The sequence below is a fragment of the Neofelis nebulosa genome, chromosome 4 (assembly GCF_028018385.1).
Source record: "Neofelis nebulosa isolate mNeoNeb1 chromosome 4, mNeoNeb1.pri, whole genome shotgun sequence".
In the NCBI taxonomy this organism is placed as follows: Eukaryota; Metazoa; Chordata; class Mammalia; order Carnivora; family Felidae; genus Neofelis; species Neofelis nebulosa.
The window spans coordinates 30,120,280-30,139,859 of NC_080785.1; the positions used below are offsets into that span (position 1 = coordinate 30,120,280).

General features: G+C 36.8%; 1 protein-coding gene across 4 annotated transcripts in view; it reads right to left on the bottom strand.

Annotated features, from left to right (window-relative positions):
• The window catches only part of PTPRZ1 (protein tyrosine phosphatase receptor type Z1), a 185,182-nt gene that overhangs the window by 118,974 nt on the left and 46,628 nt on the right, over nt 1–19,580 (bottom strand). For all 4 annotated transcript variants that reach the window (XM_058724466.1, XM_058724465.1, XM_058724468.1 and 1 more), the window contains exon 2: nt 11,320–11,385. In XM_058724466.1, the coding sequence (XP_058580449.1) occupies nt 11,320–11,385 (66 nt within the window). The remainder of the gene's footprint in view (nt 1–11,319; nt 11,386–19,580) is intronic.

The window sequence follows — 19,580 nt, forward strand, 5'->3', positions numbered from 1 at the left end:
AAGGCTAGTATGGCAACAGGCAAAGGATAAGAAAATTATGGGGGATGGATGTATGGGCTGGAACCAGACCGTGAGAGTCACTGTATGCTACACTAAAGAGTCCATCTTTCATTCTGTAGGTGATGGGGAGCAACTAAAGAGATTTAAACAGGAAAGTAATAGCACAGCTGTCCTTTACAAAGATAGCAGTGTGATGGATATACGCCTGGTATAAAACAAGTTTCTGAATATTGCAGAAGATTTGTCTGACTTTCATATCTTCATTGAGCACTTTGTATGTACCAGGTACCATTCTAAGTGTTTTGTATATATGAACTCATTTAATCACTGATGCCCCCTTTGAGGTGGGTACTATTATTATCTCTTTTTGCAGATGGGAAAACTGAAAAGAAGCAAAGTCTATGGAGTCCAGATTTGAAATCAAGCATTTAGATAGTCCAACCCCAGAGTTTGTCCCCCATCAGACATACTAGCATAAGAACCCCCACTGAAATGTGCTTCCTTAGAATATGGCCAGTTCTGTAATCTTTATGTCACTGAGAACTCCCTGCAAAGTCATGTGACAGTGTTGATTAGTCCTATCTTCTTGAAACTCTCACTTGGATCCTATAAAACCTCCCCTTCCTCATACTTGTCTCTCTCTCTTTTTTTTTTAAACCTTATTTATTTATTTTGAGGGGGGGGAGGGGCAAACAGAGAGGGAGAGAGAGAATCCCAAGCAGGCCCCACGCTGTCAGCGCAGTATGATGTGGGGTCTGATCTCACGAATGAGGAGATCATGACCTGAGGCAAAATCAAGAGTCGGATGCTTAACTCACTGAGTCACCGAGGCACCCCTACTCATATTTGTCTTCTTTTGGTCTCTCTCACTGGTCTCTCTTCTTCAGTTTATTAACTAAAATGTTGATATAATACCCTGCCTCATATTCCTTAATACAAATAAGTCAATAACTAAAAATATAAGTCTTTGTCAGTCAAAATATGGTGCAAATTTTATTACCCAGAATTTTGGACAACCCAAGAATACCAGCTAAATCAGAATTAGTTCTAAGAATTTTGTCTCAACACATCCCTAGTTTTCTGTCCCAAAGGCAGAAGAATATGCAAGACTTCTCAATCACACAGGTTAACAAAGCTGCCCCCTTTACCTAGAATAATCTTTTACCCATGTTGGCTTAGTTCCTACTTATGTTTTATCTCAATTTAAAATACCTTTCTTTGGGAAGCTGTCCTTGAACCCCTGAAGCTATGTAGGAGTCCCTAGTCCCCCCACAATCTACTACTGGACATTTATCATACTTTGTAATTGTTGCTGTCACCATGCTTGTTGTGATTGCTTTCATTCTTCACTGCACCCCCGGAGCCTGGCACAGGACTGGCTCATGTTGTATACTAATATAAGTATTAGTTAATTAAACTAAATGATCTCAAAACATTCAGGTAGGAGGCAAGAAATCAACCACTTCATATTCTAACACAGATCAACTGAAGCTAAAAGTCTTCTCAAGGATATGGGAGGGTATTATATGCATAAATGTAACTGATCTTCAAGAACAAACTTCTGGGGTTTTGAAAAAGAAAGACTATATGTTACCTATACAAAATTACTACAAGCAGCTCTTCCTTCCTAGGGATGCTCATTAAAACATGAGAGGACAGGGGTGCCTGGGTGGCTCGGTCGGTTGAGCATCCGACTTCGGCTCAGGTCACGATCTCGCGGTCCGTGAGTTCGAGCCCCGCGTCAGGCTCTGTGCTGACAGCTCAGAGCCTGGAGCCTGTTTCCGATTCTGTGTCTCCCTCTCTCTCTGCCCCTCCCCTGTTCATGCTCTGTCTCTCTCTGTCTCAAAAATAAATAAACGTTAAAAAAAATTTAAAAAAAAACAACAAAAAAAAAAACATGAGAGGACAGGAACCACACGTATAAAAAGCTACATTAGTCGTTCCCAGTGTAGAGATAATCCAGGTTAGCACATGCCAACTTCTGGATTTGCTCTGATGCTCATTCTGGGTGACTCTGCTATTGCTTCCATTTCCAGGAAGCAGAGGGCTTCAAAGTAAAGCCTTTGCTGTTTTCCAGTTAATTAAGATTTATAGCTGCTTCTCATATACTAGAATTTGCTCTGAACCCACACCACGATGTTTTTGTGTATCCTTATTAGTTGCAAGAAAGATTTGGGTTTGGTTCCCTAAAATTATGTTATGTTATTCCTCCCAGGTGACATTAATTCTGTGTCCCAATGAGGCTGAAAGAAGTAGGGTAAAAACGACTAACTATTTATTGGGACCTCTGTGTGAAGCTCTACTTTAGGCATGGAGATACAATGAAAAAACATAAAGCTTTGCTCTAGTAGAAGCCTCGTTCTCTGTTTCCCCCACCCTTAGTTACTTGGTTACATTATTAGAAAAATATTCACAAACTATTACTGAAATGAAAGTAGATCACAGAGCAGTATATATAGTAAGAGGTCATACAATGTCAGAAGGGGAAATTAGGAAAGACAAATAGACATTAAAAATAAGAAACAATTCAGGGCACCCGGGTGGTTCAGTCAGTGGGGCGTCCGACTGTTGATTTCGGCTCAGGTCATGATTTCATGGTTCGTGGGTTCCAGCCCTGCACTGGGCTCTGACAGTGTGGAACCCACACTGGGATTCTCTCTCTCCCTTTCTACCTCTGCCATTGCCCCACTCGTGCTCACTCTCTCTCAAAATAAATAAATAAACTTAAAAAATAAATAAAAGACAATTCTTACTGAATATCAGGAAGAGACTTCTCCCCCTCCTTTCCTTAGAGCGTTAACTTTAGAAAATATCACCGTAAGAAGTACTTTAGCCTCTCCTTGAAATATACATAAATTCTTCCGAAAACTTGGTAAGTCTTTGTCAGCTTTATGATCTGGGAATGTCTTTCTCAAAAATCTGGGAGCCATATTTGATGAAGTGTAAATGTCCAGGAAGATAACACCTCTATGCTTAATTTCTATGGGAAGGTAGGAGCCTAATTTTGGTGGATGCCTGGTTCCAAGTTGCAAAGTTACCTCCTATCATAGGGATATGTGGTTTGCTTTTCCTCCTGAGACAGCCAATAATAAACTAACACATGTAGTCACTCCAATTACCAGATAAAATCAGGATGAACTACATGTGACCAAACTTGCTATCAAGTCTTAACTTGAAGACTAGTCATTGATTGTCTTGAAAACATGCATGTAATGGGTTGTATCTGCTTGGCTATATAAGGGGATGAGATGCCTTTTTGTTTCTGCAACCTCCTAGTAGACTGTCTTGATGTGTATCACATTCTGGTTTAATGCTTATTCAATAATAAAACTGTTTTCTTTCTCTACTATCTTTATAAAAAGGATTTCTGGGTTGGGAGATTTTGTTTTTAATTATATTTCCCCAACAGAGGACATTAATAGCAGTTATATCTGGAGGATGAAATTCCACTTATCTAAAATATATATTTATTTATATTAAATTTAAATATTTGTGTATTTATACAAATATATTTATAAGTATTTTTAAATATATTGGTTATATTTACATTGTGTGTGTGTGTGTGTAGTTTAGAAAGAGATTGCAAGAGGCGGAGAGAGAGAGAGAGAGAGAGAGAGAGAGAGAGAGAGAGAGAGAGAGAGAATCTTAAGCAGACTCCATGCTCAGCTCAGAGCCCAGAGCCTGGGCTCTATCCCCAGACCCTGGAATCATGACCTGAGCTGAAATCAAAAGTTGAATGCTCAACCAACTGAGCCACACAATTGTACTTTAAATATTTATGTATAAGTCAATGTATATTTATATATAAAAATTACATATATATGCTATTTTCTTAATTGATCATGTATTACTTCATAATGAGAAATAAATGCAGTGGTTTTCATTTTGGGGGAAAATACCAAATTGGCACTTAGGATACTCATTAAGGTAATGGCTCAGATTTCTACACTTGTATGAAAGTGTACAAAGGCATCTAGAGTCAAATCACACTTGGTGTCTTCAGCCTGGGTAAAGTCTCCTCTTTATCCCATTTGTCAAAAAAAGTTATTCTGTTAAATTACAGAACCCAACAGCATCCCCTAAGGGAATAAAGTTTAGCCCATAGAGACAAGATTCTGATTTTAAGTCCAAAGTTGCCGCTCCTTGTCTAGACCACCAATCACCACCCTGGCCATGGCGACTGCTTGACTGAACTGGATGCCTGGTCTACCACACTGCCTGCCTTGGAACCCCTGGGGTTTTCCTCTTCTCATTTCTTGCTCTTTGTGAAGGAGCCCCGCAATGGAGTTGCATGGGCTCTTTGTTTCCAGCCTGCAGGCATTTAAGAAGCAGGGAGGCTCTGGGTAGGGAGTGGCCCAGCAAAGCAGCCAGGAGCATCACAGGGAACCCGGAACCTGCTCTCACTGATACTGCTCTGCACCCAGCTTCTGCTGCCAGGTTTCTTTTCAGTCACAATTGCTTCTCAGGGGCTCCCTATTGCCTCTCTTTAGGTTCTGGCTTCCATTTGGCCCACCTTCCCTAGGTTATCAGACACTGTTTTGAACCCTAACACTAAATTAGTTTCAAGTTCCCTTCCCTTTTCATGGAATCTTAGGCTTATACAGTTTGAGGAATGAATCTGAATAGCTGTTAAAAGTGTCTCAGAATTGGGGTGCCAGGGTGGCTCAGTCGGTTGAGCATCCAGCTCTGGCTCAGGTCATGATCTCATAGTTCGTGGGTTCAAGTCCCGTGTCAGGCTCTGCCCTGACAGCTCAGAGCCTGGAGCCTGTTTTGGATTCTGTGTCTCCCTCTCTCTGCCCTTTTTCCCACTTGTGCTTTCTGTCTCTCTCAAAAATAAATAAACATTTAAGAAAAAAAAAATGTCCCAGAATATTCTGTAACAGTTAAGAAGTTCCTTGCACGGTCTACAACACTTTGCAGGCTGGCGTGTCAGAGGTCACAAAGGACCTCTAAAATTCTCTGCATTTCAGCCAGGAAAAGTCCCAGCCCTGGCCTTGTTCCGGGGTCTCTTACTTGAACAAAATACAGTGCATGGTTAAAGCAGAAACTTGGTATTCATAGGTAGCAGGAAAGAGAGAGAGCCATACAGATACATATATATATATTCAATGGAAAAGGAAATAAAATCAGTGAGTTCTAAACTATCTGAATAGATTTCAAAATAATTTCTGTAATTCTGTGCTTCAGTCATAAAGATATAGTTCATTTAATATAAAATCCTTCTGAGTATAAGAAATGAGTCATTTACATATTTTTTATCTTTTTGTCCTTTGAAAATCCTTGGTTTAAACAGTTGGAATTACCATAGACAAAAAAATAGGAAACTAAGTAAGTCTTGCACTTTGCCTTTACTGATTCACAAAATAGGAGGATGATGTAGGTCAAGTTAAAATACCTGTAATGGTATTTTGCTTAAAAGTTGAAAACATTTAAGTGAACTTTGTGTGATAGCACAAACTATAGCTTAATCTCAGATTTTTTTTTTAATAACCATGTAATACTCTCTCTCTTTTTAAAATATTTTTTTTAAGTTTTTTTTTTTTTCGGAGAGAGAGAGTATGAGCAGGAGTGGGGCAGAGAGAGAGGGGGAGAGAGAAAATCCCACATAGACTCTATGCTGTCAGTGCAGAGCGTGATGCAGGGCTCGAAACCCATGAACCGTGAGATCATGACCTGAGCCAAAACCAAGAGTCAGATGCTTAACAGACTGAGCCACCCAGGCACCCCAATACTCTCTTTCAAGACTCTAGATACTGTCAGCAGGGAGCAGTTATGAGTCTGCACCACAGAATCTATGCAATTTCAACTGCAGTCACCAGGGAATACTCATTAGTATACGGTTGTACTATTAGATAGATTTAGCAATGATTATTTCATTGTGACACTATTCTGCATCCACGTTTATTTTTTCAATTGTATGCTAAGTGATAGTTGCATATAAATTAATTCTGAATTTTAGATCATTTAACTGAACTCTATTCATTTTTTGGAGTGAGGAATACTCTACTTACACATTTAGTATAGGGAAAGTTTGCCTAGCATATAAATCTTAAACTTTTAAAAATATGCAGATGATAGGAAACACCTGTCTAACACACATTCAAGCCAATCAACTCCGAAATCCTCTTGTGACATTATCAGATACACCCAGACTTGTTTAATCTGTTTAGGTTCAAGTTAAGACACTGTCAAATCATCATCACTTGGATTTGTAGTATACTTGCTCAGAGAGATTTCCTATGACAATGGGAAACATGTATTCGATCTATGTACAATTAAGCATGACATTATTAAAAACTTTTTACTGGTAAGAAAACTGAAATACAGAGCAGTGAAGCAGCCTGACCTGTCTACCTGTCAGTGATGTCCAGAAAGCCTGATGCTACGGTTGGATGTCTGTGACACCCTCTGCCTCAACTCAGCCAAGCGGAGACCCTACATTCTGACTGTTGAAAACACAAGACTGTGGTTCTTGTCCAGACACCCTGCCCTTCTTAGCTAAAACTAAAATAAGTTGAAGACATCGATTTCAACAAAGTTATATAGAAAAAAAAAAAGCACAATCCAAACAGTACACACTAAGATGTGAAAGTCTTCTGGCTCCTATGGCCTTCCATAGTCCCATTCCTCAAGGGTCACCATGGATGTGTCTCTTTCCAGACCTTCTATTCGTGTATAAACATATAATTTTTTATAGAAATGCTATAATGCTATGCGTGGAGTTCTGGAACTTGCTTTTTCATTCCTAAGTTGGAAATGAGACATGAACAGTCTGTTTAATATAAGAAGTGATGAAACAAAAAAGAAAATATAGTATGTTAAGAAGATATTTCAGATTCTAGAAGTAAAGAATGGCCTGGACGAGCCAGAAATCAGCGGTTACTCTACACGGATTCAAATTTCCCTTCAGGTTACATTTGGCCTACTTTCGTCTAGGTTAAGAGAAGAAAATGCTAAAACCCTACTATGTCTAAAAATAAATGCCAAACATCTAACCACATTATACACCACCTTATATTATGGCTCTTTTGTTTTCTATAAGTAGTATCTTCTAGTCTACATATTTCTTGGAATGGAAATGCTATTTAGACAGAATATTATATTTAAGGAAACAACAAATTCAGTGTTTAAAGCCTCTTTCACTGTGGTGTATTCAGCCAAGTGTCTAATAGTGACTCTTGTGTGGCCTTTCTTGCTTTTATCCAATGCAACGCTTCAGCTAAAGCTTTAAAGGTGTCTAGGTTTAAGAACACTTGAGATCTATCAATATAAAATTTTCAATTTCAAGTTCCTTTAAAGTATGATAAAAGGAAACAACAGAATATTCTTTAAAGTCCAGGAAATAAAGATTATATTTCAATTGTGACTACTTCTAAGAATGAAATCCATCCATTTCTGGTGATCTTACTGCTTCAAGTTGCTAAGGTCTAAGAACACAAACAGAAGGAAAATGTGTTTTCTTTGAGAATAGCTGACACACAATATTTCCTTAGTCAGGTGTATAACATAGTGATTCTACAACTATATACATTACGCTATGCTCACCACAAGTGTGTAGCTACCGTCTGTCACCATGTAACGCTATTACAAATCATTGATTGTATTCCCCACGCTGCATCTTTCAGCCCTGTGACTTATTCATCCCTAACTGGAAGCCTGTTTCTCCCACTCCCCTTCCCCATTTTGCCCATCCTCCTACCCCTCTCCTCTCTGGCAACCATCAGTTTGTTCACAAACAGGAGCAAAATCTTAACATCTCATGTAATTGAGGGCTGTGTGTTCATGATATCAAAAGAAAAAAGAAAACCAAATGCTCATTTATTTTCACTGAACTCTCTTTTTTTTAGGCATTGTCATAGAAAACTTGAGGTTAATAGAAAAAAGGAAATTCATTTTCTGAAATCCTTAAATACAGCCACTATGGAAAGAAGAAGATTTTAGTGCTGACGTTCCCAGATTTACCATTCACTCTTTTATAGCACAGTGGCAAACAAACCTTGCTCACCTTCTTATAATAACTTTAAAAATGGGATTGTCGGCTGTATTTACCAACCCTGTCATTTCCCAGCATAATTATAGCATACATCCTGAATGGAAAAGTTGTTTTTAATCTATGTAAAAAAAAACACAACTGCAAATGGACTACCTTCTCCTCCCCTCCCACCCTCTATTTCTCTACCCATCTGATAGCCAACAGGGATTTGTACTGTGTCTTCACATAATTGTGTAATCCTTCATAAACAACCTTAGCTGTAATGATTCCATTTTGATAATGTTTGATACTTGCCGTATGGCAATTTTTTAATGGCTTACAGTAAAGCTAGGCACTCTCTTACTGACATGTTACAATTTTCTTAGTAATTTTTACTAACAGAATTCTATATGTACAAATGTTCAAGGGCAAGTCCTTCCTTCTGAGATCACACCTAACCTGACAAATTTAAGTGACAAAACAGATGGAACATAAACATATAAGCTGTTATGAACAAAACTAGGACCAAAATGTAGTCAGAACCAATTTACCCAGGCCATTCATAAGATTAGTTAAATTTAAGAATCTTAAAACTAACTTATACTGAAATTTTACACAGTACGGTTTTTCAGATTCCAGGTAGAATAATAAGGATAGAAAGGGAAAACACTACCAAGTTTTAACTACTTGTATTTAAAATAAAAAGACATAATAAACTTTACAGTGAAAAATCTACATTTTAAATGCTTGGCTTCAGTGTGCTCTACTTGGGAGAGACATGTTCTTTTGGATAATGGCTTTCATTTGTTTTTGTTTTCGTTGTGACACCCCAAGAATTCATAGAGCATAATTAATCCACACTCAGTTTGAGCTAAGCAGTTGTAAAATGTCCTCATCTACAGCTCTTTCTAGTCTCTTTCTAGGATCTTCAAATATTCTAGGAACAGATAATTTTTCAAACCAATGAGAAGCACTATTGCAAATACAGCAATCCATTCTTTAAAACTCTAATTGAAGTTTATACCCTCACCTCAACTCTGGAATATCCCCTCTTGAGACCTATCATCCTCCTCCATTCCCCACCACCCCCCACGAAGCAAATAACACTACTTAAGGAGTCTTCCTGTTCGATCCTTTAGAAGCTAAAGCCAACAGGACTTAAGTTATAGGTAGGATAATGACCTTGATTATAAATAAAAAAAATTGTGTATTGTTTATGCATAGACCCATCAATGAAATCCTGGCTGCTCTATAAGCACCATGTCTATACACAATTAGCCTGTTAAAATGAAGAGCTTCCTCCTGAGGTAATAGGACATGCCCAGTAACATCTGCCTAAACCCACTGGTAAAACTGCTGTCTTCTTTTGACCTGGTGAGGCACATCCAGCTGCTCAAAGACCCTGGGCTGCTGAAAAATGCCCGCCATTACCACTCTATACAGAGGCCCTTGCCTGGGTGAGAACTGTAACCCCCTTGCTTTCCAGGCTGTCGGTCCTCCATTTTCTAATTCCAGGTTTGGGGAGAAAGGAGGATGCCCAGATAGTGACCCAGCAAATAATTTCCAAGAGAACCAGAGTGCTGCCCATTGTGATGCCCTCTCCCATGGCTATGGAAGTACCCCAAGCATTTATAATCTTAATTAACATGTTTTGTATAATAGAAGGGGGCCAAAAATCAGTTGTAACTTTTATAAAGTACTAGGATTTTGATTTTGTAGTAAAAGAAATACAAAATGGGTTACAGGTGTCAGATACAAGGTTACAAAGTGTATATAATGTGAATATATATTATATTTACATAACTGTTATTTATATTATATATAAAAATATATGAAATTTACCACTTCAGGGTAATCAAACAGAACAAATTAAAACAAAGTGTCATTTTTAACCTATCAAATAGTGAAGATTTTCAAAATGACAATCATTAAATCCTGGGTAGTATTAGCAGGGTTGTCACTTACTTACACTACAAATAGTGTAATCTTTCTGGAATGCAATTAAACCATAGTATCAAGAGTGTTGACGGCATTTATTTTTTTCTGCTTAGTAACTGCCTATCAAGAATTCTCTAATAAAGAAATGATAAAAAGAAAATGTATGAAAAGTACAAATGATACAAACTATCCGTCTATTCATCCATTTGTCATTGTTTATAGTAGCTTAAATATCCAAAAATAATAGATCGTCAAAAATATAATAACATTTATATATAACAGAATGTTAGGTATACATTAAGTACCATGATCATTAGGAATCATCACTGAAATGAAGAAATGTTCAAAAATAATTTCTAGAGTATATTGGATGTCTAATTCTAGGTATAAAATACACAAAAATAATATAATAAAAACCGGTCTGAAAGGAATGTACCTTTTTTTTTTAAGTGAATATCCCTGGAGTGAACAAAGACTGATTTTTATATTCTTTTTTTGGTGCTTTAACATATTTGCTAAATTTTCCACAGTGAAAGCAGGAATAAAAAAAGAAAAGAAATGCATGCCTGTCTAGTAAATCCATTGTGCTGCTGCCCTTCGTCTATAAAATAATGTCCAAGTTGGCTAGGCTCACATTAAAGTCCTTGTAATGCTATCACATCTTATCACCCAATCGTATTTCTAAAGATTGTGCAATTCCAACACCCAGTTCTGTCTCAGATGGTCACCAGACTTGTCGTGGGCCATCTAGATTCTACTCAGGCTCTTGTCATCAGGCCTAGAACTTCTCTCCTCTAGAGTTTCTGGTCATAACTCATGATTGTAACCATTTTAAGCCAACTTTAGATATTCATGATGCTCTAAACCAAGCCTGGCAATCATACAAAATTGATTTTAGACCCTGATTCCAATTCATTCAGCACAATAATTTAGAAGGAAGCCCCTTCTGAGAGCAAGAATCCCATCAATATTTATTAAATGAATGAAAACAATCACTACTGTAATCATAATAGCAACGGCAACTAACATTTATTGAGAGCTTTGTATTTATAAAGAGGCACTGTGTCAACTTCATTGATTTTATTTAATGCTCTGAACAATCCTCCATTTCACAGGTGAAAAAAACTGAGCCTCAGGTAGGTTATGTATGTTTCCCAAGGAAGTATATAACTGGTGTCGACTTGGGATTCAAATCCAGCTGTGTCTGATACCAATATGCTCTATGCTACCAAATTTTCTACCGGAAGGTCTACCAGAAATCATTTTGCCTATGATACATTTTTATTAATTAATCCATGAAGCTAAGTAAAAATGATGTGTTGAATTACAAAGTTTTCTTTTACATATGAAAACAGATACAAAAACAACAGAATTTTCTGTTGAATCTCATTACATAATGAAATGTTTACCTGTATAGGACCAGCCAATCTCTTCAACAAGTTTCCTTTGTTGTCTGTAGTATCCATAAGCCCAATCTACAACCAAGAAAAATCAGTTGATCAATGTGTAGAAAAATATGTGGTCCAAATGAAAATATATCAGATGCCCAAATCTTTTATCCCATAGATGGTCCTCAATTAATCCTTCCCATGGCACCTTCCCAATGATTCCTCTCAATTCTGACCTCCATAATTATAGTCTCTGTTGTTCCTGTTCTAGTAGTTAGTATAAATTTTAGGGGGCACATTTAAAAAATGCCGAAGTTCGGGCAGCAACAAAGCAAACATTCTGGGTAAAGCAGGAGCAACCTAGAGGTGTTCATCCCAAAGAAAGATGGATCAGAGAGAATAGTTTGTCCTATCTCCAATTTTTTCTTACTATTCCCTTAGTCTAATATCTAAGATCCTGTTGATTAGAGATACTTTCAGGTTTACAAACCAAGTCTGGTCCATCAATGCATCTGGGAGACCCAGAGGTTATCATGTTTTCAAAATTTGCTTCCTTTCTGCCGAAAAATGAAATTAGCTGCCTTGAGTAAATGAGAATTTAAATGTATGTATGTTGGCTGGAAAAAAGGCTGTGTTTGACCCTGTCCATGACTTTGTCTCTTGGAAAAACCTAGATGCCCGAGTGAGGTAATACAGTAGGAAGTTTAGGCATCATAAAAGTGGATGCCTCATGACTCAGAGAGAGTAATTATAGATCAAGAACATGTGGCAAGAGGTATAGAAAAGAAAATGGGTGGAAGCCAAGGTGTCACTCTGCATAATTCATAATTTTGCCAGGAGCCATGCTTGCACTCAAAAAAAAAATATATGCTATATATATATGCACACGTACCATACATATAGGTATGCTATAATCTTTCTCACCATTTGAGAAAAGAACCCTATTTCTTCTTTTTCTTGCTACACAGTTGTTTTCTCTTTATCGACAATTTCAATTTCAGGAATGCAAATATCTAAGGGCACTGAAGAAATTATTTTCCTCTTGTCCATGTTATATACTCTCTGATTAATACACCATGGTAATTAATAACTACTTAGACTAGTTCATAAAAGGTAAAAATCAGGTTTGCTATCAGAAATACATATTCTGAATCTATAGATTATTCAAAACCCAAACTTACTTTTAAGAAATAAGGGTTTTGTATTTGCTTTAAAACTTTTATTGTTCATAAACATAGGTAAATATTCTATTGGCCACATAGCACATTTCAGCACATATTTATTTTTATAGCAGCTATATTGAAGTATAACTTATACATCACACAATGCACCCATTGTATACAATTTTGTGGTTTTCAGTGTATTCAGAGTTGTGCAACCATCACCACGATTTTAGAACATCTTCATCATCCCCATTAGAACCTCTATAACCTTTGGCTGACACCCCCAATTCCACCCTCGTATCCCACAGGCCTAGGCAACCACTATCTAATTTGTTTCTATGGATTTGCATATTCTAGACATTTCATATAAACAAAACCACACAATACAGCCTTTTGTGACTGGCTTCTTTTTGTGTGTTTGTTTGTTTATTTATTTGAGACGGAGGAGGGGCAGGGGGCGGAGAGAGAGAGGTGGCAGGGCGGGGGCAGGGGGGTGGCCATGGAATGTCAATCAGGCTCCACACTCAGCGCAGAAAGAGCCCAATGCGGGGCTCATTCCAGGAACCTGGGATCACGCATGACCTGAGCCGCAATCAAGAGTCGGTGGCTCAACAGACAGAACCACCCAGGCACCCTGTGACTAGCTTCTTAAATTTAGCATAATTAATGTTTTCAAAGTTCATCCGTGTTGTAGCACTTATCAGTACTTCATTCTTTCTTATTGCCTAATAGTACTCCATTGTGTGGTGACCCAGATGGCCTTAAAGTTCCCTTCAGCTTGATTAAACTTTGGACAGGCTTCTTCCTGACTCTAGGCCCCGATCCTATTTTTCTTAGAGCATTTAGTTTAGAAAACTTTGTAACTGTAAATTCCTTCTCTGTCCCTTTGAGATGTAAATCTTTTTTTAATAGCCACATGCCAATTTTACAACCAAGAATGTACTACTCAAGGACATGGAACCATCTCTTTTGTTTTTTGGGTTTTTTTTTTTTTTAATTTAGTTTTGAAAGAAAAGAGTGAAGGAGGGGCAGAGAGAGAGAGAGAGAGAGAGAGAGAGAGGTGAGAGAGGATCCCAAACTGGCTCTGCACTGTCAGGGCAGAGATCCATCTCATGAACCGTGAGATCATGACCTGAGCCAAAATCAAGATGCTAACTAATTGAGCCACAAAGGCACCCTGGGAACCATCTCTCTGAAAGGAAATAGGGCCTTATCACCCAGTTTCTATGAAAGGGTAGGAGCTTAACTTTGGTGAGGTGCCTTGCTCCAAGGTGCAAAAACTACCTCCTGTCATGAAGATATGAGTTTATTTTTCCTTTGGATAAAGCTAGCTGGCGAGCAAAATGGCTTATGGCTTCCTGCTAATATCCTGCTCTGCTGTTCCACTGGGGGCTCAACATCAGCCATTAAAAAACCTTTTCCCTTCTATTTCATCAAGTTGGGTTCTGACTTGGTTCTGGCCTCTCTCTCCACTGCAAGAGCCTTGACTAAAGTCTCCCTTGCTTGTTTAAGTTTGTCCAGTAAAATTTTTGTTTTGACGATGGATATACCCCATTTTATTTATCCATTCATCAACAGAAGGATACTTGGGTTGTTTATTCTTTTGGGCCATTATAAATAGAAGTATTAATATTCATGCATATGTTTGTTTTACCACTTAAAAAGTAAATATTAGGTTCATAATTTATTTTTCAAATACAGTGTCCAATAAAATTGTAGTCATTTAAGGTTAAGTTCTGAGAACAAGTGTTTCTTCATGATCAAGGAATATATACAGTTAGATGTTAGAATGGGCCTCAGAGGCCATTTGACTGAGACTTTAACAGTTTACAAAAGAAATAATAATTCCTGGAGATAAGGTACTTTATTCACAAAAAAATGTAAATGATTTGCACAGGGAGTAAGTGGCAAAAATGGAAACAATAATGCATGGCTCCTGTCTCCTACTCCAGAAACTTCCCCAATATCAAGGGTCCCAAACAATCTTGAGTTATTGGTTACTCTCTTAAGGTGTTTTGCCCGAGAAAGACCCCAATAGAATGTATGCTTTCAAGAGGAACAGAATAAAACAGTAGTCTAGAAATTAACCTGAAGAAATTATTTGGACAAATAAATTATAGAGAGTTGATTATACCAGATTTGACCTGGCAATCAGTTAAATTTTTTCCTCTGAAATTTTACACTGGCCATAAGGGAAAGATGTATTGTCATTTATTACATGTTTCAAATATAAATATTTTAAAAATAAGACATTTTTGACATATAAATGCATTTTTAAGATTTCAAAAAATCAAAACCTACGTTTAACAAGTAATCCATTGAAATAAATAAAACAGTAAGTGTTTTAATGATTCAGTCTAAAAGATGACAGCAAAATATCAGCAGATTTTAGCTTTCCTTGTAGGGCTTTATCACTACACAATGAGCATTTGTCCTTCGTTTTTAATTACTTACATTAAGAAAGCTTTATTCAATACAGGATTCCCAGGTGTTGGTAGCTCTCTTCAGTTCCTTTATGTATTGTTCCCCTAATTGTTACTTCAAACAATCCGTTACACATTCATATGCTAATTACATAGTCCTTGGGCGTGAGAGAGTACCCCACTTTTAAAATTCTGCTTAGAGGTCTGATAGATGAGATGTGATAGCTTCAATGAACAAGAAAAAAGAAGCTAGGTTCACTTTTTTGTTGTTGTATTATATACTTTGAAGACCAGTAAATCCTATATGAAATGAATCTATCAAAATGCTTACACATTTTTAAATAAATTAAAATCATGAAATATAGAATGTTTTTTTTATATTTACGTGAATTTCAGTTTCTTTCATTTTTACATTTTGTTTCTTTCAATTTAAAAGTATTTGCCAGGTCTGTATTGGCATGAGTGTTTTGTAGTGAAAAAACTAAGAAAGAAATTTCAGGAATGAATTGTACATGCAATATAGAAGAAAATATATATTACTAAATTTTTAAGGATACTCTATCTGTTCTGAAAAAATATTCTTCATAAAGTGGACTTTTACTCTGATACCAAAATTAGGAGAAATTTCAGGCAACCTGAAATGTTTGTTTCAACATACTCCACCTTTACCTATGCTGAGCACCTAAAGATATGTAAATATGTAAACGTGTGTGTGTGTGTGTGTGTGTGTGCCCTTTATTTTTCCTTACATTCGGATGATGAAAATCAAAGTCTACCAGATGGAAGATATAGATTAACTTAGCATTTTGTTGTTGTTGTTCAAGTTTATTTTTTTTTAAACAAGAACAAAAAATCTGGGTGTTCATTTCCTACTAAAAATATTATAAATATTTTGAGTTATAAAAATGCCTCTGAGTTTGCCCTTACCCTAAAGAAAGTCTCTGCTTCATGTTGATTAATAATTTCACCTGCATCCTACTATATAATCTAGCAGCAGCACTCTGACCACACACACATACACACACACACACACACACACACACACACACACACACACACACACACTTTAATGCTATAAAGTGGCCAAACATATGACAGGGAGAAGAAATAGACTGGTTCTCTGAAAAAGAAGCTTCAGGTAGAAAATAATCACAGATAATGTTTGAAGACTAGGATTCTAAAACCAGGTTTCTCAAAGCAGACTTTCCCAGGGTAAATGATACTTGCATATTTCACCAAAGAAATTCAGCAGAGGAGAAAAGGGAGTTAGCTGATGACAGAAATCTGGAAAGGCAGAGAAGAAGGAACAGAATTGGAGATGAATTTTTAAAGCCCTTGAGTATCACCTTGGCAATGAAAGACTTGGGGAGAAAGATCAGAAATGTTCCAAGTGGAGGAAAAACATGGGCACCAAGAAGTGGCAAATTGTGGTACCAAAGGTTTGAAATGCCAGTTGGGCTCTCTCCTGTGACCTGCATATAGGACACTGGGGACTTATTCTTGGTGACAGCTCACCATGATACAAGGCTCACATCCATTTTCACACTTTTTGTTCTCATCCCACTGTCTCCTCTTACCTCAATTTCTTTTGCAAAATGAAAGGAGATGGTCTGTTGAATTGATCAAAAAGTATTGCATATATTTAGTATATTTTTTTAAATGTTAAAGAAGAATATTAAATAAGTAGATAAATAAATTGAATTGAAGTGAAAGAGGTTGGGGGTAGGCAGGTGAAGAAAGGTAAGTAGCTGGTGGCCACTTGCAGAAGGACTTGGAAACCCCTAGGGACAACCTAGTGTTGTCAGAGCAGTAATCATCCACTACACCCTTTGGCTGTCAGACACGCAGAAGACTGAAGTGGCAGGGGGAAAACAAGTTGATAGTTATAGCAGTCACAACCATTTCTTATTGAAAATAAAGTAATAAAAGACCTCTCTCAGAGAACAAACAAATTAAATCAGAAATATGAGTTCTTGTAAGCAGAGAATCAGCTTTTGACTGAAGAACACCTGTGAGCACATCACCTGGCTATGGAAAGTCCTTTATTTGTGCCGATGCTCTATTGCAAATGGCTTCTTCGGGTTGATAAGAAAGCTGAGTTTACGACCCAAGTGATCTCACCCAAAACCTTGTTTAGCTAGCTAAGGCAAAGTTTCCAGGTAGAATTCAATCTGCCCACGAGTATGATATAGAGTCTATAAGACCACACATGGCAGACTTTTTTCTATGGAAATTCCCATCATTGTATGTGAAGAATTAGTTTGCTGTCAAACTGTGTCATAACATAGCCTGTAGTTACCTCTCTGGAATATAAATTTTTACTTGGTGTATATGCAGACACATTTGTGAAACATAATTTAGTTAATTATGATAATTCAGAAAATAGGCTTAAGATAGTTACAATGCAAACATTATATTTACTGTTAATCACTTCAGATGTAACCAGATTCCCTAAAAACATACTGCTTTTAAAAACACATGCATATTATTTCCCCCCTAAGTTACTTGTTTTTCTATTTCAGCTGCTTTCTAGTGTTAGAAGAAGAGTTTCATTGGTTTCTCTCCTCTGCAAAGGCTTGAAAATAAAAGTACTTTTAGGGGCGCCTGGGTGGCTCAGTCGGTTAAGCGTCCGACTTCGGCTCAGGTCACAATCTCGCGGTCTGTGAGTTCGAGCCCCGCGTCAGGCTCTGGGCTGATGGCTCAGAGCCTGGAGCCTGTTTCAGATTCTGTGTCTCCCTCTCTCTCTGCCCCTCCCCCATTCATGCTCTGTCTCTCTCTGTCTCAAAAATAAATAAAAACGTTAAAAAAATTAAAAAATAAAATAAAAGTACTTTTTACAGTCTCAAAAGTTAAATTGCAATTTATTGCTAAATAGGATGGCACACGAAATCATATTGCTAAAGAGATGGAAAGAGATGTTTCTAGAGTCCAGGTGACCTCTTTATTTAAGGATAAAGTTAAAAAGATGAAAAATGTAGATACCTGAGGCACTATATGAACAAAAAAAATCAAATGGTAAATTCTCAAAGGAGGTGCAAATAGTAAACATATTGATAATGTAAAAGAAGAAAGGGAGCTATTTCTTCCATATGCTTGTTTTACTAGACATCCAATTAAATACATAGTCCTCACAGGAGTAAGAGTCTGGAGGTGAGCAGTTAGATTTTTGTTGTCTCTTACCACTGAGGATGGCGTATGCTTTCACAGAGAGGATTTGTATATTGAGAATATGTCCACCAAACCTACTCAAAACTTTTCAATGAAAGAAAATATTCGCAGGCTTGTCGTGGAAAAGTAGCCAGTGTTTCTTCTTATACTTAGATGAGTTTAACCTAATGTGATTTGTCTATATTCCTAAAGTTGAGGTATTTTCTGTTAAAAACATTTTAATAATTTTGACCTTTATCACACGGGCAATAATACATTCCTGTTTCAGGTAAGTTAGAAAAAATAAAGATAAGCATAAATAATTGTAAAAATAATCTATAATCTTGTCCCCTAAACATAACCATTCTTTACCATTATGCAAATATAGAAAATTTACACTTTACACAAATTGAGTTACACTATTTCATTATTGGGTGCCCCACTTTTTCCACATAATGACAAATCGCTGGTACCCTCTCAAGTTAACAAATATGATTTCATAGCATTGTAACAGTTCACTTAAAGAATTCGCTGCTATTGGATATTAAAATTAAAAGTTGATTTAACTGCAGAAAATTTATTCCTTAGGCTTAAATGATATGAGGAATGAAAAGTTCCCATTAAGCTAGTGTGAGCTTCACATATAACATCAAGTCTGTAGGAGACTACCACATTTTCCCCCATCAACCTTCTTCAACACCAGATAACACTAAAATGGCACAGATTCATTGCTATAATGTAAGAGTGAATTTATTCTACTGCAAGAGAAAGCCTAATTGTTGGTAAAATCATGATAATGGCAGCAGAAATAGAAATAGCAACATGTGTAAAATAACTATTAGAAGAAGAGCAAAAAATAATATTAAGAGTGGGGAGAGAGCAAAATCTGTGAAGCTGATGAAAATGGGTAGAAAACATGGAATTCATCAAATTACAAAAATAATGTTCCATTCATTACGTTATGTATTATTATATGATATACATTACGTATTATTATGTTATTATACCGTTATAGTATCCATATTATAATAGTGTGCCATTATTTACCAACCTAACTAACGTTTCTGTTGGAAAGCATTATATCTATGCATTTTCCCTAAAATCAGGAGTGCAGAAAAGATGTCTGTTGTGTAGCTCTATGATTAGGATCACTTGGGAAGTTCCGGGCAACTGGTGCACTAAAACAACCAATTAGAGGATATAAAGGGATTCCATTAACATTTACTGTGAAAATCATAAAACATCAATAAGTGCACAAATAAACAAAATACAAACTATTATTAATATACAAGAAAATGTAAATAAATAAAAAGACCCACCCCTATCCTTAAATGGGAACACTACAATATGGGGAAGATATCAGTTCTTTCCATATCAATGAATAGGTCAGATTTCAATGGGATGTTTTCAATTGGCAAAATTATTCTAAAGTTTATGTAGAAATCTTAATGTAGAATAGTACTAGATAAGAAAGTTTGGAAAAAGAGTGAAATAATGGGGGCTTCGTTAACCAGTTACTAAAAGGTAAACTGACAGGCAGATCAATGGA